Here is a 24,969-nt window from a genome sequence, read left to right on the forward strand (position 1 = left end):
TTAACAGAACTTCATTTTTTATTATATTTTAAGTTATTCAGCTAACATGAATACATTCTCTTTATAAACCAACATTTTTTTAGGTAAACACAACTAAGATCCCTCATTAGCACTATAGACTCCCACTGCAGACTCCTCCTTTGTTTTTTCTAACTCTCAGGAATGAATGTATCATTCGAAAGTGCAATTTTCAAGTATTTTATCAACAAACTCTGAAGCATGAACACATTTGGTTATCAAGGATGCACAACAATGAGGTTCAGGATATTTATTTTGTGATTTCCTTGTTGTGTGACTGGAACGAGCCCAGAGCAAAGTCTTCCTCTTTCTATACACAAGGTAAAGCAATCTCAGAGGAGTTCCTTCTTATAGTTCATAATTCTGTCTGGAACTCTGCCTCTTCCTTTCAACACCATTTTGTCAGAGTAGACATGAACTGTGCCAAAAGCCTGGCTGTCTGGAGCAGTTTCAATGACTCCTTCTAGGTCGACGTGGTGCACACCAGAAGGATCTTCAGAGTAGCCACCGTCATGTGTGTGACCGGCCAAGAAACACACCACACACTTGTGAGACCAAATGACTTCCAGGGCCTCTCTGTAATTCCAGGCCAGGCACACAGAGTCAGAGGCTTCTGGGTAAATGGGGATATGACCTGTTAAAAGAAGTCATGAGTCAGCGAAGAAATATCTTTCTTTCACGATAAATGGCTAAAAGCTAATACTAAACATAACTGCATATTATTACTTGATCATGCAAATAGACAGGAGAACAGAGAAAACCCATATATAGTCTCAGACTGCACAAACACTGAAGATCACAGGCATCCTGTGCACGGGTCTGTAAAGTCTGCTAGAATTCAGGCAGGTGCCATACTAGAGCCCAATGCCATGGATTTCCTTATATATGTTATATATACAGACCGATGTGATACAAAATAAAGGAACACTTTAGGGACTAGCCATGGATTATATGTCATTCATACAAATAACAATACAGAACTGATTAATGAGACTTTACACATCCCCATGCAGTCAACGCAGCCCTAAGCAATCGACAGATGAGAAAACTAATTCAAGCAGGAAAGGTCTGATTGGGCCCCACAGAAGACATGTGGAAGGAGATGCAGCAGAATCCTGAGCCAGCACAAGTGTGAGCCCAGGTATGTATTAGGCCAGTTTCATTCTGAGGTCCAGGCAACATAGGTCACTGACCTCTGCTTCCGACCAATTAATCACTTTTTTTGATCCTTGTTCATTTTTATTCTGAAATTTAAATATTCTCTTCATAAATATGTTATAATTCAAGTCAAAAGGACAGAAGGAGCCCACGGGCTACTAAAGCAGGGGTGGAATCCATGTACCTATGCCCGCCCACCTCTTGCACAGACACACACACATGAGAAAGTTCCTGCTGTAAGAGCTAATTGTGTAGAAGCTATACTGACCCATGTATCAAATGACACAGTTAGGAGTCCCCTTCTCCTGGAAGTACTTGATGTCTAGGACGCTGCTGGTCTTCCTCCCATTTCAGTGACCACTAATTTTCAAGCTCCTGTGCTGGTTTCTCCTGAGCTCCCCAGCATCTGGTCAGGAGTACTAGCCAAATGCCTGGTTCTCGGACTTGTCTACGTACACTGAGTGCCGTGATGGGCGCTCCGCGATGTTCACATCTCTAACTCTAACAGGCATATGGAGCCCGGCGTGTCTCAATCAAACTTTACCTTTTAACTGTACTAAAGGGAGACTGTTGTTCAGGGTTGCTTATCCAGCTTCTAAACTCTCAGCCAATGGTGAAGACATGAGAGAGAGACTGCCGTAGACTGACACGGTGCACACAGCACAGGGAGGCGTGGCCCGGCGCGCCCCTCACACCTATGACCCCAGCACTCAGCAGGCCGAGCGGGAGGACTGAGGCAGAGCCCAGCCTGGGCTACACAGCAAGACCCCATCTCAGAAAACCAAACAGAAAAGCAGATGTGAAGGGGAACAGGCAGACGCGGAAGGGGCACGGACGCCAGTGTCAGTGCTGTCAGCCGACTGTAGGACTTTAGCTGTGGGGTTCAATCTCTTGGGCTTCAGGCTCTCTGCCTTAAAAATAAAAAGATCTGTCTACATGATCTGTAGGCTGTTTCCAGCTCAAATACTCCAGCTCAAACTGGCAGTGGCAAATCAAAAAGCAGACACAAGGCAGGAAGCACCCCGTTTTCTAAGGGCACTACAGGCAGAGTCACATGGTGTCGTGACATCCCAGTGACCTGCGGGGACCTTACCTCTCCCAAGTTGTGATACCTGACATTCAACAGCACAGATACCCCTCCACCACTGTTTATCCAGTGAACGACTAATATGCAAAAACTACATTTACGAGTAAGAATATAATTTTATAGTAACTATATGAACTGCCCATCATTTATTTTCAAAGGGTTCCACAGTCATGCTTTTATTTGATGCAATACTGAGAAAACTTCCGTCTGCATGTTCAGTATTTTTCCAGGGCTACACAGCTCATCTAACAAATGAGAGCCAGAGAGACCTGCCACCCTCTGCTCTCAGTCCAGGCTTCTCGACTACTGAAGTCATGATGCTTTCGAAACAAGGGCTGTAAGGTCAGTCCCAAACCAAGCCTAGCGGCCATACTGCAAATTCAGATTCAGTTCTGCATGTGTCGGTTCACACACATGCGTGTTTTAAGTCCTTCCAGGTTCCCAGATGGCATCTGTCAAAACCGTTCTGAACGGAAAGAATGTAAATCTAATTCCCGTGGGATCACGCGGTTGACACAGACAGAAAAAGTGCTCCCTGCCACCTGCGCCTGTCACACTCATCCCGTAAGGCTTGCACCTGGGCAGCAGTGGCTTGTTTGGTGGCCACCTCACGGACAGGTTTGGAAGACTGACATTTGGAATGGAGCCTGTACTGAATTTCTCATTTAAAAATTGTTCCATAAATTGATCCCATTTAGGGAAATCATATCTTGAGATCAACAAGGGCAAACTCAGACTCAATATATGACAAGATGGCTTTTTTATTGTTTTATAATTCTCTCCTTGTTCTTTGTTTTGAGAGAGGGTCTCACTATGTAGCTCAGTTTGGAACTGGAACTCACTGTGTAGCCAGGCTGGCCCCGAACTCGCACCAATCCTTCCCCCTCAGCCTTCCAACTGCTGGGATGACAAGCGAGCACCACAACACCAGGCTCTCTCCTAACTCATTCTTAAATATTCATCTTGGATTCAGCTTCTCTTTCAATAGAAATTTTTAAAGCAAGTATTCATTTTCTAGAAAGCGGGTACCAAAACATACATATCATGAGGATGCTAACATTTCCCAATCTCTAAAAGACTACTGTAATCAGATAAACAATTTACATACTTACTCACGATCACCACCTTTTCTTGGTTTGTGTCAGAGAACTTCAGAACATCATTCAACCAGTTCAGCTGGTCTTGGCTGAATCCTCCATTGAACTGCACAAACTGGGGCTCACACAGTCCTGAATGAAGTCAGTAAATCACACGCATCAAACGTCACTCTTCCCCTCACGTGGGCGATCAAACAAGGATACTTGTTCTGTTCTTTAGGAAACTTGATTAGCAGCAATAAACTTTAGAGATTCCTAAGAATTTTGACCAATATATACATTACACCGTGTCTTATTTCTGGTCTTGGCATTCTTTTATTTTACTGGCTTTCCACTTCACTTAAAAGAAAATACAAACTCCTGGCTCTGTCCTTAGCCCATGAGAGAGTCCAGGCCCTGTTCAGTCTTCAAAATCAGCTCATAGCTCACTGGCCCTTTTCTGTCTTGTTTAATGATGTCACGGTCCTATTACACTCTGTGTCTGTGCATTTGTTTTTCCTCTTGTCTGCTAACCTCTTTCCCCTTGTTCTTCCTAAGGACAATGCCTTCAGCTTTAACGATCTTCTCCTTGGAGAGGTTCTCTGATCAAATAATCTAAAGCTGCGTCCTGAATCCTCACCTGTAACATTACAATCTGTTTTCTGGGCAGCACTTACCACTGTAGAAATAACGTTTCTGTTTTGTATTGCTACGAGTTGGGCCTTAATGCCCCAGTGGCCCGAGTGTTAAAGGGTTAGGCGCTTGCCCATGGAGGCACCAGGAGGTGGTGGACTCTTCTAGAGGGGCCGGGTGGGGACAGGTTAGGTCAGGAGGGGTGTGAACTTGAATGGGGTGTTTGGGCCCCGGCTCCCCTCCACACACTGCTTCCCGCCACCATAAGGCAGGCACCTGCTCCCCCACATGCTTCCTGCCACGATGCACCGCCTCGTCAAAGGTCCAAAGGTAACGGGGCCCAGGGAAGAAAGCTGACACCTCTGAAATCATGAGCCTAAATAACCTTTTTCTCCTCATAGCTTATCTCAGGTGCTTCATCATGATACAGTTAACACACTTATTAAATGTCCTGCTCACCTACTTCTTTGGTTCTCTCCATTCCATTCACAAGGAAAAGGAAAATGTGATATTTTAAGGTGACTGGCCCAGAATGAAACTTGAATCAATTACAACCAAACCATGTGATATCAGGCTTGTGTGAATCCTGACCCTGAACGACAGTGAAAAACATTTTTACCTGAATCATCCATTTTCCTGCTGAACAAAAGGTAGCTGAAGAATTTAAAGACAATGTATTAGATTCTCAGTTCAAAGACATAATTCACCTTGAGGACTATTCAATTCCGCGTTTGGATTGTGCTCCTTCAGAATCTTCAGACACTGCTGGTATCTTGGAGAAGACTGATCTATACCCAAGATACTCAAGTCATAAGCATCAAGTAAAATGAACCGGAATTCAGGGAAGGGGACAAAATGGTAAGCATAATAATTCTCTGAAGGGACGGTCTCGGGGTGATGTATAATCCGGTCTTCTAGAAACTTTGTGTTAAGTTTAGAGTTTGTGAGGTAGTCTCTGCTGAAGTTATAAAATTCATGGTTTCCCCACGTATGATGAACGGGGACTTGAAGCAGCTGAAACGCGTCCATAACGAGCTCTAGAGACTTCTCGGATGTCTTACACTGCGCATTGTAGCCGTCGATGACATCCCCAAGTTGGAGGACACAGCAGGGCACGATGCCTTCTTTGTTCCACTCTTCAATGGCACTCTGCAGGTGACGAAGGCTGTGTCTGTAGTACCGCCGTCTGTTTCTCTGGAAATTGTACCCATCTTCTAAGTCAGCATATTGAATATCAGCTATAACTCCGAAGGAGAAGAGCCATTCTGAACTGTCTCGTGGGGCCTCAGGATCGGGCTCTTCAGCCATAGCCTCCAAAGAGGTTGCTAAATAAAGACAGTGAAAAAGACAACCAAGTTTCAAACATCTGAATTTTCTAACTGGACTGAAGAAAACAGGAAAATTAATACTGAACTGAATAGTTAATTCCGTAGGACGCGTGATAGAAAAAGAGTTCATGAACTTTAAAACTCACTTGACAGCATAAGGTCTAAAACAGGAAGGCTCTCAAACAGTCGTTTTCTCCAACTGTAAAGCAGATGATAAACTCTCCTTCAGGAAAGTAACAACTTACAAGGGTATTAACCTATGAGTGAACCGGCATTTTAATTCTAGCAAAGCCACATTTGAATCTGACATTGAAATGTATGCATTCATTTAAAAAATACGACACATATTCTTTTCCACAAACATCACATGATTCCGTTAAACATTCTAGGTTTTCGGAAACGTGCATATTACACTTATCCACTCATTGTATTTCATACAGAAGATTCTTGTTATGAGTCTAGACCTTTTCTGCTGATGGGGAGGGACACATGAAATCAGTTTCTTACATCTGAAGTAATTGGAACAGATAGTGAAGATATGCATGGTGGGCGGACAACTGGTGGCCCACTTGTAACACCCAGCAGAACTGAACCAGTGTGGTGCTGGGTGCGGAGGGGCCACCTGAGGATTGCTGCCAACAGCTTCAAAGGAGAACTGGAGAGGAAGAGGCGGTGCTGTGGGATCTCCTGCAGAAGCTTCCCGTGCTGGCTCTCCTGATACGAACTCGACTGTCACCATCAGAGGAGCTCAGGGTCTCATTGCTGCTGAGGAAGGCTGGGGTACTTTTTGGGGAGCTCTGCTCCTTTCTTTGAGCATCACTTCCTGGCTCCAGCGCAGGCCTCAGCCTGCTGGCACAGATCCTTCACTGTGCTGGCACAGACTTTCTCGCTTCTACCACTGCACAGGCCTTCCCAGTGCAGAACCGAGGAACAGACTTGCATGAGACATTGTCGTGGGCTCTAGGCTGCTGGCTGGACTGGTGAGGGGTCACTGCCATGGGCTCGAGGTCTCCAGCTGGATTCATGGGGACGTTGCTATGGGATCCAGGCCCTCAGCTGGATTCTTTGGGTCTCTAGTGCATGGACAGACTTCCTGTATGCTTTTGTACTTGACGCTTTGGGTGACTATTATAAAAATAATCCTATAAATTATGAGTCCTGTATTAAATGGTTTCTCTTGCAAACCCTGACTGCAACAATATCAAAACAGAGGAATACTTTTAAACACCAAAAGACCCAGCACAAGAACTGCGATACCAATGTACTGTCATTTCCATTATCAGTGGTTCCTGGTCTGTCCTTCAATAGTTAAGAGTTTAATTAAACCAGTTTTGTTTTGTTTTGGAATCTTAATATTAACTTTCCCTGCTCCAAAGCCAAATCAGAAACTATGAAATCCTTTCATCTTACAGTCTAACTTGTAACTGCTAAGAGCACCAAGAACTACATATTAAGTAGTTCTGAAATCAAAGTAAAAAGACCTAAATTATCAACAGATTTTGTTGTTTTGTTTTGTTTTTGCTATAAAGACTACAGTAATAAACCATGGTGGTACCTGAATTTATTCAAATCCACTTGTTTCTAAATGTTCATTTGACTTTCTAAACTTCAAAATTCATTTGACTTTAGACCCCAGAGTCCAATCATTTGCCCGATGTATGTAAAGAGTTTCTATAGGATCCTCTACAGACCTGAAATACCAGTTGTAACAGCGTTCCGAACAGAGAGGGAGGAAGCAACTCCACAGTGAGAACAGGGATCAGACTGCAGGTGAACTTAACTTGAGAACTAAGGAGGTTCTCTTTGGTCTAAAAGTTTTGTTACTAATAATAAACTCCTTACATAGTCCACCCAATTAACAGTTTTAGCTTTCTATTCTTCCTTAATTTGGGTGTAACTAGCCCCAAAACAGGTGAAACAGCACCAGAAAAAGAAAACTCCAAAAAGTGGTTATTCCCATGTTATTTTTAAATTTTCTTCCTATAATGTCCATCTGAAAACCCCAGTAGATATCAAGTCAGTAGATACGAATGATGACATGACATCTTCATGAATGAGTCTTGCTCTAAAATTCTAAAATTTCTAAAAATGAGTCTGGTTTGAGAAGCTCAGACACGGTTAAAATACTTATCAACTATAAACCTCTACTCACAGTCTCAAACACCTATGCACTCACGTACTGATTAGTAGGAACATGGATATTATTCCCAAGGCCTAAAAGAAACCATTTCTGGGGATGCTCTGATTCACTGCCAAATGAGCATTTTTAAAAAATTGTATTGAAACTCAGAACCTTGAAGGTGACAGTATGTGCTGTGGATCTTTCAGGGAGGATTCAGTCCCCACCAATGTGATCTTCTAGTCATTACACAGCTGTTATTTTTTCCTAAGGAGCAATCATTTCCCACCTTTGGTAACAGCACCCCAACCTTCCTTTAGGCAGCTTCCTGCTGTCACTTCTTATCATTTGATTTCTGAGGAAATGAAGGGGCTGGGGCAAAACATGACCTAGGTTTGGCCTCTAAAAGCCCAGTTTCCTTCTCACCAGTTAGGGAGAAGCTTAAGCTTTTTTTTTTTTTTTTTTTTTTTTAAATTTAAAGAAAAGGAAACAAAAGAATACATGGAGATAAAAAAAGGGTAGAAATAATACAAACTTACAGAAAAACAAACGGTAAGAAATTGCTGGTTGATAAGTTACACATTGTTATCTTAGAAATAGCTGTTCATGTTATAGAATTAAAGTATTTAGAATGACATTCATAAAGTGACACTACAAACCCTTCTGCTCTATGATCGAACAAGAGTTCAGTAATATGGTTATCAGTCCTACACATTTGTTTTACATCTCAGAGAGGGTAAGATTAAACATATCAAAACAGAACAAAGCAGTTAAAAAAACAATTTAAAGAAATACAGATTTCGCAGCAAGCCCACTGGAGATCTTCATTGTCTATCTAACTGTCTCTAGTTTCTTACAAATAGTTGTCCCCATCTTCACCCACTTTATATACTTATTGCATATTATAGAACTAATCAAATCATTGGAGGCTTTTTAGGTCCTCAAGTACCAAATTAGGGAAGACAATAGTAACTACCATCGCATCTCTCATTCTCTTTGTGATAGCTGTCCCCATCTCTACATATGCTGAAATTGAACTCAAGAAACCAGTTCAATGTCATTCTAATCAGTGAACAATAGTATTGCTAGAATTTCTATCATAATGCTACCAAATTAGTCTCGGGGTTTCTTAGCGTCTCTTCCTCAGAGTATCTGTTCATTACATCTTGCATTATATAATCTGTTCCCGTAAATAATTAAAAAGAAGAAAAAAAACCGCCATGTGTGAATTTCTACATATATGTCTATTCTCTCTGTATTATAGGGAATACCAAGTCATAGCAAGACAGCAAAACAATTTCCTAGCAAAACATGCAATGGATAAGACATATAAGACCACAATATAGATGATCTTCCGTAGTTACTATGTTTTCTCTTGTTATTTTCAATAGATGTGACCACCACACTGGCTTATTATAGTTAAATATAGTATCAACTATGTTTATAAAAACTTAACTTTGACAGCATTGTAGGATTTGAGAGCTGTTACTAATTAATACCCATATGGATATCCTTTACATCTTGTCATCCTCAGAGTAGTTGCCTCTACTTTTAGGGTTGATACTAACAAGCATACCAATTTCAAATAGAATCAGCCATGGCCAACCCACAGTCTTATGATTCAGATTCAATTAAGATCAGTCACAGTAAGACAATGTAAGTATTGTAGGATTTCAGTTTAAGTTAATAGGAAAGTAAGGATAGTTACCATGGTATAACCTGCTATTTTTGGGTCAAGATGTCTGTGCCCTCAAATCTGATATGAATGGACAGACCAGTATGTATTAAATTCAAACTAAATATGTCAATAAGACTACTATGTCTTTTAAATCCTTATACACCATTAACAATGACCTCTGCCTTTTTCTTTTTTTTATAGTGTTTCAGAGCTGTCTATACTAAAGCCTATAGCTTACCGTCTCTGCCTCATGTCTGCTACTCCACTTTTCTGCTATAATTTGTCCACCTTATTCCCTCATTCCACTGTCTGCCCCGTTCACTGAGGCCTCTCTGCCACTGTTGCTGGAATCCTGGTTATCTCTTCCTCTCTTTTCTCTGTAATGTCCTTCAGCACTCTCTGTAGGGTTGGATTGGTGGCCATGAACTCCCACAGTTCCTCCTTGTTTTGAAAATATCTTATTTCTCCATTAATTTTGAGGGGTATATGAGCTTCGGTTGCATATCATTTTCTTTCAGGACTTGGAATATTTCTCCCCACTCCCTTATTGACTTAAGAGTTTGTGTTGGTAAGTCTGCTGTTATTTTGATAGTTTTCCCGTCGTAGGTAATCTGCATATTTTCTTTGGCTGCTTTTAATATTCTGTTCTTTTGGTGGATTTCTGGAATCTTTATTATTATTATATGTCTAGGCGTAGATCTGTTTTGGTTATAGGTAGCTGGTGTTCTGTATGCCTCTTTTATCTGGATATCATTTCTTTTTGCTAAATATGGGAAATTTTGCTTTAATGTATCTGTGAATATTCTTTGTATTTCATTTTTGGTTGCTCCTGCTTCCTCACTCACATTCTTTATTCTTAAGTTATGTATCTTTTTGTCATCTTCTAGTTTTTGAATTGCTTCTTTCTGGTTCCTTGTTATTTTTTAAAGGCTTTTTCTTTCATGATCATATGCCATAAATCTCTCTTCAAGTTTCAGAAGGCTGTCTTTAGTTTCTGTCAAGGCATTTTTCCAGTGTTCAATAGAGTTTTTAGTTTCCTGGTATTCTCTTTGGATCTGTTTCATGTATTCTAAGTTATGTTTAAATTCTTCTTCAGAAGTTTCTCTTTCTTTTCTGATTTCCTCAGTTCTTCCATCTGTGTTCTCTTGGGCGGGGCTTATCATTTCTTTAATTAATCTCTTTATATCTTGTCTCACTTGAACAGGAGTACAGCTTTAAATTCTTCTATGAGATCATGAAGGGAGAAGCTTAAGCTTAAAGCCAAGCAGAAAACCCAAAAGTACTGCTTTTGCTGACAACTAAAAATTGCATTTCTGGGGCAAACTGAATTGAGCAGAAATCCAACATAAAAGAAATCAAAGTCGCATGACAGAAAGCAGCAGATTCCTGGAAATTGTCACTGAAAACTGCATGCAACTGCCCTCACTAGAATCACCCTTGGTTATTTAGCGATTTCAGCAAATAAATTCCCCTTGGAGCTGAAACACAAATCAAGGTGGCTTTCAACCATTTAATGACAGAAGTTTGTCAAACACACCATCCACTGGAACAATGTGGTTTAGGGAAACTCCTATTTTAGAATTTGGCAACTTTCTAAGAAAGTTACACAATGTGGAGCAAAATACCAAGGGGCCCACGCTTCAAAATGAGAATTGTTCTAGGGCCAAAAAGAGATCAAAGCATGGAGTCCTTACAGCTTTCAAAAGTAAGGTCAAAGATAGGGAGGTGACATACTGTTTTATTAAGTAAAGAAACGATTATGAAGAGACAGACAGAGTCTGCAGTAAAGCAGGGAGAGGGAGAGGGGGGTCCACACGGCAAGGAAATGGTCCTCCTGCCACCTCAGGGTTGTATTTTATGGTTCGGGGAGACGCCAGGGAGCTCAGAAACGCTGGTCCTGGTGGGGAGGTCAAAAACCTCAACGTGACTTCCCATGGGAAACTAAGAACCAGTAGGCATTCTCTCGGCATGGACCTTTCTCAAAACAGTGCTCCCCTTTACCAAATCTGTAGAGAACAGACTCAGTGCAGAGGATCACAAGTGTTGAAGTTATGAGTCAACTAATAATGACAGAAACTGTGATGTGGATCAGTAAAGAAAGAAATCCAGAAAGTAAAGAAGTTTAGATGCACCTTTTAGAGTAGGAGGAGGAGGCACTGTAGCACAAAGCCACTGTGGGATGTGATTTAAAGTTCTGTGCCAAGGGGCTGGGGATTTAGCTCAGCGGCATAAGCGCCTGCCTTGCAAGCAGGCAGTCATGAGTTTGATCCCTGGCGCTGATAAAAATCAATCAATCAATAAATAAATAAAACTAAAATTATGTGCCAAAAAGCACTGTGTGTGTCTACAAGTGACAGAGTTCAAGGCATTTATAAATTGTTATGGCAATAACATGCTCGAAAATCAACCACTGCTCAGTGCTGACTGCTCAACACTGAAAAGCAAAGAACACCTTGAGACACGCATTCAGGGTCTGCTGAGACAGTGCTGATGGACAGATCTGGAAGACAAATGAAGAATTCACCCGCAATCACAAATGTTTCTTTCCTTAGAATGCAAAGAAGCTGAGCTTTTAATCATTTAGCTGATAATATATTAGACAGGGCTAGGATGTGGCTCAGAGGTAGGGCTCTTGCCTTTGTGCATGAGACCCTGGGTTCAATTCCCAGCAGCCCAAAAACAAGCAAAAGAAAGATACTTTAGAAAACCTTCATTTGATTCAACAAAAATTCATGGACAGAATTTTAGAACAAACTGATGAAAAAGTTGAGACTTCAATTCTTTGAACACACATTTGCAAACTTTCATGAAGCAACATTGATGAATCTGAAGAAAGACTACAGAAGCTAAAGAGATGGAGCTACTCCACGACTTAAAACAAACCTCATCTTCTTTTCAAGAAATGAGGACTTCATATCAAGTACTACTTCAGTGTCCCGTCTTCATAAGGGTCACTGCTGCCTAGGCCCGGAGTCAAGTGAAAGACCAGGCAAGCCCCAGCTTGGAGACACGGCTTACAAAACCACACAACTCAGGACTGGCTCTCTATTCCTCTCAGGGCCTAAACTATTAACAGGCAGCTAAGTTAGCGGGAAATACAGAGCTAGAGGGGGCTCTCAAGGAAGTCAGCAAAAAATAAATATAAAGGAATTAGAGTTAGCATTAGAATTATGGCTGGACACTCATCTGAAGGAGGCTAGACCTCAAGATAAAGACCCAACAGCCAGGCCTGAACTTGAATTATACTGCAGTTAGCTCCAGCTGGTCCAAGCTAGGCATCAGTTAGCGGCTCAGGTGGGTGACCAGAGCATCGAAACCCATCCCTTCCTAAAACCACCTCTGTTCCTTCCATACAGCGCTGCCCGGCGACTCGTCTCCCTATTGGATCAGTATTAGCTAAGCAGCTATACTTGTAACCCTGTAGTCTGACCCATGTTGTACACACACTGCGACTCCACTGTATAAATAGCCCACAACAAAGTGCCTCGGTGGCCGCCCCGTTCAGGACCCCTCCTGTCAATACAGGAACTGATCTTCTCTCCTTAGTTCTAATAACACTTTCCTGACTTCTTCCTTTACTTCTCAGCTTCATTCCTTGATGTGGTGGGACCACTAACCTGGCACATCCCACACCTAAGGGGGTTGCATTTCCTCTGCATCAAAACTGTAGCCCCTACCAGCTCTTGCCTACCAGTCCTGATTGACATTTCATGCACAGCTGAGTATTTCTTGCCTCTAGCATTTCACTGCTGCTTTTCTTCTTGAATAAAATGTATCTCAGGGAAAATAAAGAATAAGTTTTTAAAGCATACAGAAAATAGAATCTGAAGGAAGACTCGAGGATATATTTTACTTTGAATGGAAAGAATGGCAAGTTGTTAGTGAACTTTATTCAGAAAGTTCTTTTTTAGGCCACTGAGCTAAATCTCAGCCCCGTGTATTCAGAAGATTCTACCTGCACCATTTCACAAGTGCTCAGGTATTAGTTTTCTTTTTTATAAAGGTACAGTTCATTCAGGACACGTGGGAGAACTTCCTTCTGTGATCATAATTAAAACCAAGGCAATGACACAACATTACAGTCAAAAGCTTTGAGGAAAAAAACAAAGTGAAAATGACTTCAGCTTGAGAAGAAAAACTAACTGAACAGGTCACAGCTCTGATGGAGATCACAATGGCTCGGTAATAAAAAAGAGCAGCTTTTACAGATACTGCGAAGGTGAACCAGGATCTGGTAATGTTTCATTTGGTCCGGAGTGTGGTATTTTTCTGAAACTTCTTTGTGTTTTAAGGGATTTCCTCCCCATCTAGGATACGGATTAGTACCTATTCTCACCTTGAGGGAGACTCCTGAGGGTAACCCCTGCCGGATCAGGGTATCTGGTCCTGGCACTAACAGTAGGGGATGGGAAAATGGGTGAATCTATACATTGTTGTTAAAGAAGGACAGGGAAAAAAAAAAAGACAAATTCACCTTTAGTGGGTAACAGTCCTGAATTAGGACCTGAAATTCCTGCCCCATTTCACGGCGAGCGGCTGAAGATTTTGAAGTTGAAGAGCTAGAACCAAAGTATAGTCCCACTTTTCCCTGAAGTAAAACCACCCCACACTAGGCTGCTTGCTGTGTGGTTCGGCTGCGTTATAAAGCAAAGCAACTTCTTTGTAATTCTCTCATTTATAAAGCACTGCATGCATTTAATAAAGTGATTTTTAAATTATATATCCAAAAAGTTATGTTTAATGAGTCTCAAGATAACAAAGTCCTGAGACTTCTTACTAGAACAGTGTAATGTAGAAAACCTTACAATATTTTCTCTTGAAACAGCTACAAGAAGTCATAAGGCAGGGAGAAGCAGCCAGCATTTTGTGAAAACCACCCAAGGCGTGAGTAGTTTTAAAAATAGTAAGAGGTACCCAGGGATGCTTAACTGAGAGTCACCTGCTATAAGATGACACCAGTAAAATCTCTACAATGCCTACAACTGGCAAAGCTTAAATTCCTTCTAGAAGGGCCTCATGCATCTCAGGAAAAAGATTTCTCAGAAAAAGTTAAACAAAGCTTTCATACATAGAGATCAATGAAAGAACAAAGCAGGATAGACGTCTTGAAACTCAATTGTGCAAACACCACAGTAACAAGAAAATTGAGACAGAAAATGTTTGAAGTTAGGGACTGAGGGCTGAGATTTGAATCTAGGATGAAACAAACATGTTACAGTGCTAGGAAGTTTGGGTTTGGCAGTCCTAGCCAAATCAGTTTTAAAAATTATGTCAAGCACAAAATCTGATCAGGCTTATAACTATTAAAACAAATATCAGATAGTATTAGCTGTGCCCTGTCTCCCTCAAGAAATGTACCCAAAAAGAAAAGAAATTCAAGTGGTGTTCTTGCTGGGTCACGGGAGTAATAAAAGCAACACATTTACAGTAGATATTACACTTTTGGGTACCTTTTGCATGAGTCCATGAAATCAGGTTCAGAGATGTAATTAGCAATTTGCCCAATATTTAGCTACAGTTAGACATTAGTCGTTTTTCTAAGACTGTATGTTACTATGAAAATGCCGTAACAATGCTTTGGTAAATAAACTAAAAGTAAAGCTATTAATAGAATCACTTTGACAAAGAAAATGTAATAGTCCTGCTGAAAGCATCAGCAAACTCAATTTTAATTTATAGAATGCGTACTTGATCAGTTGACCTACAAATGAGCAATTAAGGAGGTCAACAATAACTATAGATGTTCCTTTTCTGAATGAGCAAGGTACTTTTGTGTCATTTTGTCAATTATAGGAAAAACTCCTTGGACAAAAATACATACAAATAAAAGATGGAAAACCTTACCCATAGGCAACTTCAAGATAGAAAAATTACTTTTGATTAACAATATGAAGTGGTAAATAAACATTTAAGACTTTTGCAAGGTGAAAGCTCATGGTACTCATGAGGCTGAGTTAGGAGGATTTAAAGTTAGAGGGCACCCTGGGGAATTTGAAAAGACCCTGTCTCAAAATTTAAAGTGGCCTGAAGATGTAGCTTAATGTGAATTCCTGGGACCAAACCCCAGTAGGGGGTGGGGGTTGACTGAGCTAAATTTCAGAAAACTCCAGCTTACTGCAGAACCAAGAAACAAATATTAAATTGTATCACTTACTGTGTCAGTCAGCAGCACACTTGGTTGGTTGGGCCAAATCCCAGAGAGAGGGAGGTGGGGCGAGAGAGAAGAAAAAGCTCCAGTCCAATAATCACTGAACTAATAGTTCCTTTTGCTCTGAAGCCCCTTGGGGAGGGAAAAAAGCCACATGAGAGTGAAAAGTAATTAAGGAAGACAGATGGGGAGTTTCCTCTGTGTGTACAAAGAAGACTGTAGATACCAAAAACATAAAAGTTTATGGAATGAATTCGAGTTAAAATTTCTGCGAAATGTAAAATAAATCTACAAACAAACGCTCTCAGCCTCATTATTATGTAGTTATATCCCAGTAACATGAACAGTTCCCAAAGAGGAAGCCATAACAAACGGTGATTCACTAAAGCGGTTAGGATCCAGCAGAGCATTTTAGGAACCTACCGCCGCAGGATACAAAGTTAAAGGGAAGGCCTGACGCAGTAAATACTTCGTAGGGCGCTGCGCTTTATAATCAGATTGCGATGGGTCCTGGTAGCTAGAAGTGCCGGGCACTTGACGTAACTTGCTTTCGGAGATCACTTTAACCTCTTAAATTATTATTATCATTTTTTAAAAATTAAGAATTATTTGAAGAATCACCAGTCTTCTTCTACTTTTGAGGATCCAGAGAGATCAGCGACTTGTAATGCTACTTGGCCGACCCTAAACAGGGCAGCAGGAGCTCACCAGGAAAGATGGGGGTGCAGGTGCTGCCCAGTCCAGCACCCGAGAGCCCTCAGCACTCAAGACCTCCAGGCCCCGGCCCGGTCGCGCAGCCTGGACCCCTCAGTGATTCCGCTGCCACCCTCTCCCGGTCCCCACTACTGGTCCTCCCCAGCCCACACGGGACAGACCTTGGCAAAAAGGTACTCTCTATCTACTTGGTCTTTACCCGGCACTCCTTAACAACCGGTTAGGCGACGCAGCACCATCGAGAGGAGCAGAAAGAGCGGCTCCGCGCGACTTCCGGAGGAAGTGAAAGGGTACCGGAAGTAGCGGGGCGGGGCAAAAGAGGCGCGGACCTCAGCGGCTGATGGCAGGTTTGGTGCGTACTTCAGGTGGCCAACTGTGGCATGTTCTGCCTCGCGGACTGTGGCTTTGGAGCCCGGCGGAGAGGACTGCGAAGGTCTTATTGAGGCAGTGCTGTGCGTGCCAGGACGAGTTATGGCGGGTCTCGGGGAGCCGTGGCGCCTTCCTGGGAGGCCGACCCTTCAGCACAGGGTCGCCACAACCGTCGGGGTCATCAGGGCCGGAGCCTAAGGGTCACGGAGACCCCACGCGCCCCTCGAAACCTGGGGTGAGTGTACACGTGGGGTTTTTGCAGTGCTTCTTACAGCTGTCCCTTCCCAGTGGCCTTTCCATCCCTCTTGGTCCTGACCTCAGAGGCTGCTCGGCCTTGCCTCAAAGTGACCTCAACTCGGTCGGCCTACCTGGGTCATGGAATCTCATCCTCGTATCTCTGGTTTGGCGACGGCCCCACTTCTCGGGAGACAACTTCCCATAAGAAGCCTCTGTATGTGGCTAGATATTCGGGTTTGGATTTTAAGTTAACTCTTGTGCCAATAAAGTAGGTTTCAGCTTCTCTTAACGACCTCAACCTTAAGTTTACCATAATGGAAAAATCCGAGCACTTCTAAAATTGCTATCAGTTGAATTCCTCCTCCCAGTTTCCATAAATACTTTGAAATTGAAACAAAAGGAGAACCTTGGTTGCATACGGATATGCCATTTTCCTGTGATTGTCTCAGATTCTAGTTCTGACCCCAAAACAACTAAAAACCACTTCTCTGTAGTGATGGGAAAAGAATAGGTTTTCGGAGCGAGGACAAGGTTAATGAGTGCGGCTGAGCTGACAGATAGCTTCCATATTTTGGGAATTCCAGAAGTAACTTGATGGAGCTTGTAAGAAGCCCCACGTTTAGACCTCTTTTCTGCTTTGGTTAGTACTTCCAATAGCCAGAGTTAGGTTACCCTCCCCTAGTCTATGTATTTATTCTCAGTATTAGCACAAACTGGTAACTGATTGATTGTGCAGTAGTGGGGCTTAAGGTGAGGGTTAAATCCCCAGCAAGCCCCACTTCTACCCCTTTTAAACATTTTGAGACGGGGTCCTTTTAAATTGCCCAGGCCACCTGCCTCAGCCTGCCCCGTAGTGCTGGGAGTACAGGTATAATCCACCATGGGGAACTTTAATTAAATAAATATAAATAAAAATAAAAAGTTAGAGTGAGGGCCGCATGCAGTAACAATCATGTTACTTGTGGTTTTTTGTGTTGATTTTGCTCTGAACAAGAAATTAAATTGTGTGTCCTTGTCATTGTATATATGCAGAACCCAAATATATCAACCTCATCCTCAGAAATGTGCAGCATTTTCTCATCCCAGATTAATTTGAAACATTCTGCACATTGAACAAAATCATGACCTGTGTATGTATGTTGAAAACTATAATACATTTAGCATGGTTAAATGTTTTCTTCTTACTAGTATTTTTATTTTTGAAATCTCTGCCCCAGTAGCCTGTTTCCTGGAAGTCTTTAGCAATCACATTTGCTATTGGAGGGGCTTTACTGGCTGGGATGAAGTACTTCAAGAAGGAAAAGACAGAAAGTAAGTAGACGTCCTCTACTCAGGTCTGAATAAAATCTTTCCTGGCCATGTCCTAGCACCTTTTTTTTTTTTTTTAAATTTTAATAGTTTTTCAGCTTTAGAAATAGTTTTCAATTTACAGAAAAGTTGCAAAGACAGTATAAAACTTTCCTAGTATAACTATCTCCCCGATTTCCATAATGTTGACAACTTGTATAACCATGGCACATTGATCAAAACTAAGGAAGTTGGTAGAGAACTGTACCAAACTAAACTTAGAGTTTATGAGAATTGCATGTATGGTTTCATTAGTGTATTTTGCTTCTCCAGGATTCAATCCACGGTACCATTAATGCTATTGAAAGATGCATTGTGGGTAGATTTTAATGTGGACAGCTTGAAGTCTAAGGGTGAGATGCTGTGCCACACTTGAGGTGCACGTGATAGAAAAACAGACTCAGAAGTAAAAAGTTTTACTAGATGAGGTTCTGTGAGGCCCAAAACTCTGGTGCTTGAGACGGAAGGCCCAATCTTCACGCTGACAAAGCTTCTTTGGGTCAGACATGGAGAACACCATGAATAGATCCTACACAGCAATGGATATCTGCAGAGGAGAAGGCCAGAAACTGACCATGGTTGAAGAGAGCCTGTTACTGCTGTAATATAGAATCTTGAAAGGTCCAGAGGGGAAAAAAAGAACAAATGTGGTATGTTAGTGTATATTCCAGGACTTCTAAATTTCAAGCAGTCGTGGGTTTGATTCCCGGTACCGATAAAAAAGGAAAAAGAAAAAAAAAAAAAAAAAGATAGGGAGTTTCAGATAAATTGTTCAAATATCACTTAAATTTAATTCGATTATGTAAAGTCTTATTTGATGTCATTGTGTTCAGGTGATAATATTCAGATCTGGGAGTGATAGTTCATAGGCTTTAACGTTTTAGCCAAATAGATTCTTACTGCTGTTAGTATAACAAGGTAACATTTTTATATAAGAAGCAGTATTTTATTAATATGATTGTCATATTTTAATTGGCAAGTTCCTTTAGTTTCATGCACAGACAAAAGATTTAGACACTAGAGAAAGAGCAGCAGAAACAGTTTCAAATACCCAAGCTTTTGACTTCAGTTTGGAATTTACCCACAATAATACTTATTTTATTATAAAATTTTACTGTGAAGACAGTCTTCAAAGTGTTTCTTAATTGTTTGAGAGTATTTGGTAACATGATACCTCACCAACTCAGGTACACAGTAAAGCATGGTATATTTTCTACAAACAAGGACAATTTCCAGTGTAATTACAATATAACCTAGAGAGTTAACAGATTGAGTCTTACATTTAATCTCAATCTTAGATTAATCTCATTTAATCTTTCTGTTTTGCTACTTTATGTCTTTGTCTTTGTTTTTGTTTCTTTGAGTCCAAGTCTTGCTAAATGCAGATCAGGCTGGCCTGGAACTCCCAGCACTCCTCCTGCTTCAGTGTCCTGAGTGCTGCGATTGCAGGCATGGACCGTCACACCTGGCCTTCTGTACATCTTTTATAGTAGAACGACACCTTATCCCTGGTTGTTTCTCTAGTCTCCATTAATTATAGTGTTTCCCAGACTTTACCTGACTTTTGTGATCTGACAGCTTAAAAGATTATAAACTGGTTATTTTTTTGGAATACCTTGATTTTGTCTGATGTTTCCTCCTAATTGAAGTCATGCTTCTTTGGCAGAAATGCTGATTTATTCATTTATGTCAGTAAGAACTCATGGTTTCCTATATATATATATATATAATGTCTGTGACCCACCGTTCTCTTTATTTTGATCCTCAGAGCGGCCCGGATTAGCTGGTGGGAGCCTGTCCAGGCTGTCAGGCGTTTTCCCTTTTGACACGTCTCCTGTTCTCTGAGTTCTCCCTCTTGCCGCAGGAGCGTCCGGGCTCATCTGTGCTCTGTTTGCTTCAGTCCCGCCTTCAGCCGTTTCTCCAGAAGCCTTACTTCCTTTTAGCTGGCGAGTCTATATACTGTATTGAAATTGAAATCAGAAACTCAGATTAGTCCTTTGATTCCTTTCCATTGCCACAAGGCTCCTTGTAGTTCCTCCCTGTCCACAGCGCTGACTCCTTTTCTGTTTGGAATCCTCTTTCCTCTTATCTGTGAGCTATTTTACTTTTTTTAAATCAGTCTCCTGTATGTAAATGAGGTCTCATCCCCACTGCTCACTCAGGCCCACGCTCCCCCTGCCAGCCCCCCACTTTCACCCAACTTCAGACATCTGTCCTAGGTCCCTGTGTCGCCTGCCCCACTCTCAGCACAGCCACACCCATGACTTAGCACTGAATGGTTCTGGACAAGGAAGAAGCATTTTAAGTGCTTTCTTAGACTTAGCACTGAATGGTTCTGGACAAGGAAGAAGCATTTTAAGTGCTTTCTTATGGGACTTACTACCTACCATAGAACTTAATTTGGATTGGTTTTATTATTTTATTTTTCTGGAAAGATGTCTTGAAAGCTGAAACTATGTCTCCCACAGTTTGTGCCCTTCCCACACACGGTTACTAGAATAGCACTGATGGTATGTTTATATACGTGTGGTTCCAATAACGTTTTTGGTCTCTCTTTAAGAGCTGGAGAAGGAACGGCATCGAAGCATTGGGAAGCCTTTACTTGGCGGACCGTTTTCCCTAATAACCCATGTTGGAGAGCCCAAAACTAACAAGGACTACGTCGGCCAGTGGGTGTTGATTTATTTTGGTTTCACTCATTGCCCTGATATCTGTCCAGAAGAACTGGAAAAAATGATTCAAGTTGTGGACGAAATCGGTAAGAAAGCCATTAGTGACTCTCCACTGTTTATTTTTACTTAACGTCACTACATTTTCACCAATTATTTGGTCTGTAAAAGTACAAAATCTCAGCACTCACCTGTGATCGTGTTGCTTTGATGGTGTGAGCTAACTCACCACCACAGTAGGTTTATTTGATGCTGAATGTTAGATTGCTTGAAAAATGTCAGCATGCCCAGGATCTTCCTAACGTTTCCTTTTGTGTTCCTTTCTTGTTACAATCTGCCCATTGCCCTTTCTTCCAGTGGTAATTAGAGTAGGAAATCTACATGATATATAGTCAGTGATACAGTGTTTTATTAGCGCCAATTTAAACGATCTTAAATTGTTACAGAACATTCAGACCTTTTAAATGATTTACCTTATCCTTGAGTTATGGCAGGGAATAAACTAGAGATACTGGATTAGATTGGATTGAGAATATAGCCAGGATAACATGTACATTCCAATGTAGATGTTTGCAGGGTTAGATACCCGCTTCTTTCCCTTTCTGTCCTTCACTGAAATGTTAGCTCTCCCTGTGTTTCCTTAACTCTGCAGTGTAGCAGTTAATATCCTCTCCTGCCACGGCTGATTTTCTCTTTTCCCTTACAGTATGAATACTAATTGGAACTTTCTTTCAGATAGTATTCCAAGTCTCCCAAATTTAACTCCACTTTTCATCACTATTGATCCGGAAAGGGACACAAAAGAAGCCATTGCAAATTATGTGAAAGGTATATTTTATATCTTTACGTACTTTACATCTGTTGACTTCTTGCAGCTTTTGAAGTATGAACTCATTTCATCCTTACAATGCCTCATGAAATATGCAGGACGGAGGGACTGATGTAACAGGCAGATCGGTGTGCAGAGTCTTGGCTGTGGCTGATGAGCACATAAATGAGGAAATAGTTTCTCAATTCCTTGTGCAGCACTCTTTATCACAGAGGAGAGATTTAGACTTGAACTTCATGGCAACTAATAGAGCCTTAAGTTAGGAGTAAGGACCTATTGCTTCCTAATTCCTGTTAGGTTCCACATTCTCATTTAGTAAAATTAGGAGAAACACACATTTTGAGAATTGGGAGATTGAAGATGAATTACTAGATGCATTTTGCACTCATGTCATGTTTTGTAAATCTTAACCATATAGTATGACAGAGATATCTTCATAATGTTTCGTGTATAAATTTCAGTTCAAATTATCTCTCCAGGCAGATTAAAATCCAGATGATTTTACAGACTTTGAACAGTAGTAGAGTTGAAGATGAATGCTCAGTTTCTAGTTCATCTGTGAGGATAGGCAAATTTACTTTCTGTAAACTCAAGCCTCTTCATTGTAGGTGCTTAAAAATCAGCAATTTGAATTTAAATCATTTTGAAATTGAGTTAAGTTACTGATCAGAAGGACTAATGACACATTTAAATGCATATTCTATAGATTTTGAGATCATTTTAAAATTTGTTTTGTTAAGGGCTTGCTATGTATTTTTTTTATTTTTAACAGATTTATTGAGGTATAATTACCATACAATGAAACATACACATTTCCTGGGTGTGGCAGTGCATACTTGTAATCCCCGCACTCAGGAGGCTGAGGATAGAGGATCCTTGTGAGTTTGAGGCTACAAAGTGAGATCAAGATCAGCCCGAAGTGCATAGTGAGACCCTGTCTCAAAAAGACCCCCCCCCCCAAAAAAAGAAGTAAATATGTACAGTTTGTTACCTTGCAGTGTGAGTACCCCTGAAACCATCACCAGAGTCATGAAAATCAGCATGTATGACCAGGATTGTAGCTCAGCAGTGAAGCGCTTTTCTAGCAAAGTTGAGGCCCTGCCTGGGTTCAATTCCCAACACTAGAAGGTTGCGGGGGAGGAGAGGAGAGGGAAGAGAGAAGGGAAAGTAGGAGGAGAAAGGGGGAGAGGAGAGGAGGGAGGGGACAAAAGGAGAGGAGGAAGTAGGAGACAGGGTCTCACCAGGTGATTCAGGCTAGCCGCAAAGCAAACTCCTGACCCTCAGCCTCCTGAGCTGCAATTACAGGCAGGGCCACCATGCCTCGCTCTTCCTTCCCTTTCTGATCCTGCCCCCCAGTTCCCTGTTCTGCCTCCATCTCCAGGCAAGCGTTAGGCTCCTTCTGTCACAGTGAGCCCCTTTGCATTCCACAGTGCTATGTGAATGACATGGTACAGTATGTATTTTTTAATAATTATTTTAAACATCATCCATGTACTAGTCCATGAACAGATACTGGGGTTTTTCCAGCTTTTGGCTGTTGGCAGGTGACGTTTGTGTGCACCTCTTTTTCTGGACAGTTGCTTTCGTTTTTTCTGAGTGTGCACCCACCTGTGGAGTGGCTGGGTCACGCAGTGTATGTTTACCTGTGGGAGAAGCTGACAAACACCCTTCCGGAATGGCTTTACATTCTCACATTCTTGGCCAGCAGTGTTGAGAGTTCCAGTTTCTGGACGCCCTGACTGTCCTTGACATCAGCAGGCTTTTCGATAGTAGCCGCTTTAGGAGGCCCTAGTGCTGTTTCATCCTGACTTGAATACTTTCTGTGATAGATGTTAGCACTGGCCATCGCCATTCTCGTCATCTGTGTCCCTGGTGAAGTGTCTGCGCACATCTTTTCCCCAGTTTAAGGGATTAAGTCCAAATGAATTGGCTTATTCTTTTATATATAGTGCCTTTTGTTTAATATATAAGAAAGCTTTGCCTAACACAAGGTTACCGGGGTTATGTTTTCTCTTTGAAGTTTATGGTTTTATTTATGAAGTTAAGTATAATTTATGCCACAAATTTCAAGTTTGTCAGAAATTTGAGTAAGAACAAAGTGTTTTTCGTAAAGCAATAAAAAGCAGCTTATAGAAATATACTCACTGGGTAGTACATTTAAATGTGTTGTATCAGCAGTTATTTTGTCATGTATTAATCCCCACATGAGTGTGCTTAAATTTGCCACATCTAATTGATAGCCCAAAACCTTACGGTCATTTTTTTCAACAGCGTGCACACGCATCACTGATTTCATTTTTTAGGTGAAAGTTAAAAATTTTAAGTTAGTGTTTAGGAAAATACTGCTGTTTCAGTAAATTCAGTTGAAAAGTCTTCAGATGTGAAGCTCACTCAGGCTTCATTCACCCTTCTGCTGAACTCCAGTGAGTGTGAAGGAAAGACAAGGCAGCCCGCTCTCTTTAGCCCTAAATAATTCAGCACCCAGTTTACAGCGAACTCGTCGAGGGCCAAAGGCTTGTGCACTCGGTAAGAAGGAGAGCCGTGAGAGTGGAGCTGTCATTTAGTAACCTGCAGGATCTAAGTGTTCAGTGACTCCCCCTGAGCCGCTTCTGTGCATTCTAGCAACTAAACGGCACATACACACCGCTCCGCACTGTATTATAATTACTGTTTTGGGTGATGAATGGTAGTTGTTGAGCTTCTTATCAGAAGGAAAAGTAGAACCTGGCCCTGTATCTGTGTAGAGATTGCTTGTTAGGAAATAAGATGCAGGCATTGTGCTGTGCTGTGACACAGTCTTCATTTCTTCATGATGCAGTGAAAAACTGTAGTACTGAATTCATGATACTACTTTTAGAGTGAACTGGATCTCAACTACATGTATTTTTAAAACTGAAAAGGTGATTTCAAAAGCTAAAATATATTCTGTCCAGATTTTTACTGGTATTAAAAGACTGACATATAGTGTGTTACAAAGAAGAATTTTCATTTGTTCTATGTGAATTTCTTTTCCTTTGAATCATGAAGAAATGTTTGAGAACTCACAGGTAAAAAGTACCACTAGGGACGCTTTATACCAGGTATCATGTTTTTGAGGTGGAGATGGCTGTTTTGCTGCTTCTCACTTTTCTTTGTCTCTGATTTTTTATTTAGAATTTTCTCCCAAGCTAATTGGCTTGACCGGCACAAAAGAAGAGATCGACCAAGTGGCCAGAGCTTACCGAGTGTATTACAGCCCCGGCCCCAAGGATGAGGATGAAGACTACATAGTAAGTTAGCGCCTCGCTTTTCCCTCGGGGGCTGCCTCCCGACAGTCGTTCAGTTTCAGATAGTCGCCTGCTGAGATGAAAGAACACACAGATTCCTTGAGTATTTTGGATATTGGAAAGAAAATAAGCATTGTTTTTAAAGACGATCGTTTATCTTCATTGCTCATGATGTCATTGCTGAACTTCTTTTTTAGTGGCACATAAAATTTGAGGCACTATAAAATTAGGATTCGGGTGCCCTGTAGGAAATGAAGGAGCCTCATGTGGAGAAAAGGCTTATTAAGACAATG

The 24,969-nt window shown here is 41.4% G+C and overlaps 2 protein-coding genes across 8 annotated transcripts in view; one reads left to right on the top strand and one right to left on the bottom strand.

Annotated features, from left to right (window-relative positions):
* Positions 1-16,254, bottom strand: LOC100728957 (manganese-dependent ADP-ribose/CDP-alcohol diphosphatase). 6 transcript variants are annotated; one of them, XM_003466158.5, is made up of 5 exons: positions 16,121-16,254; positions 15,252-15,377; positions 4,680-5,297; positions 3,376-3,492; positions 1-652 (listed from the first exon to the last, which is right to left on the bottom strand). In XM_003466158.5, the coding sequence occupies exons 3-5, from the start codon at positions 5,278-5,280 to the stop codon at positions 351-353; spliced, it is 1,020 nt and encodes a 339-aa protein (XP_003466206.1). In that variant the 5' UTR covers positions 5,281-5,297; positions 15,252-15,377; positions 16,121-16,254; the 3' UTR covers positions 1-350. The 6 variants fall into 6 exon arrangements, with proteins under 6 accessions (XP_003466206.1, XP_063098171.1, XP_013004166.1 ...); XM_063242101.1 differs by having other exon boundaries at positions 16,159-16,177; XM_013148712.3 differs by lacking the exon at positions 16,121-16,254 and adding an exon at positions 15,954-16,120.
* Positions 16,254-24,969, top strand: part of LOC100728682 (protein SCO1 homolog, mitochondrial) — a 35,164-nt gene continuing 26,448 nt past the window's right edge. Inside the window, exons 1-5 of one of the 2 annotated variants that reach the window (XM_003466157.5) lie at positions 16,254-16,563; positions 17,786-17,876; positions 20,473-20,670; positions 21,317-21,409; positions 24,564-24,679. In XM_003466157.5, the coding sequence (XP_003466205.1) occupies positions 16,300-16,563; positions 17,786-17,876; positions 20,473-20,670; positions 21,317-21,409; positions 24,564-24,679 (762 nt within the window). In that variant the 5' untranslated portion in view covers positions 16,254-16,299. Of the gene's footprint in view, positions 16,564-17,782; positions 17,877-20,472; positions 20,671-21,316; positions 21,410-24,563; positions 24,680-24,969 lie in introns of both variants that reach the window. The other variant, XM_063242102.1, reaches the window with a different exon arrangement.

The sequence above is a fragment of the Cavia porcellus genome, unplaced genomic scaffold, assembly GCF_034190915.1.
Source record: "Cavia porcellus strain 051 isolate PalLab524CR breed Dunkin Hartley unplaced genomic scaffold, mCavPor4.1 scaffold_32, whole genome shotgun sequence".
Taxonomy (NCBI): domain Eukaryota; kingdom Metazoa; phylum Chordata; class Mammalia; order Rodentia; family Caviidae; genus Cavia; species Cavia porcellus.

Excerpts from the sequence above, each read along its gene's own strand:
- LOC100728957 (XM_063242098.1), bottom strand. Across the intron at positions 3,493-4,679 it reads GGAATTGAATAGTCCTCAAG|GACTGTGTGAGCCCCAGTTT; the intron begins GTGAATTATGTC and ends GACTTCATTCAG. Across the intron at positions 653-3,375 it reads AGAAAAGGTGGTGATCGTGA|GTCATATCCCCATTTACCCA; the intron begins GTAAGTATGTAA and ends TTCTTTTAACAG.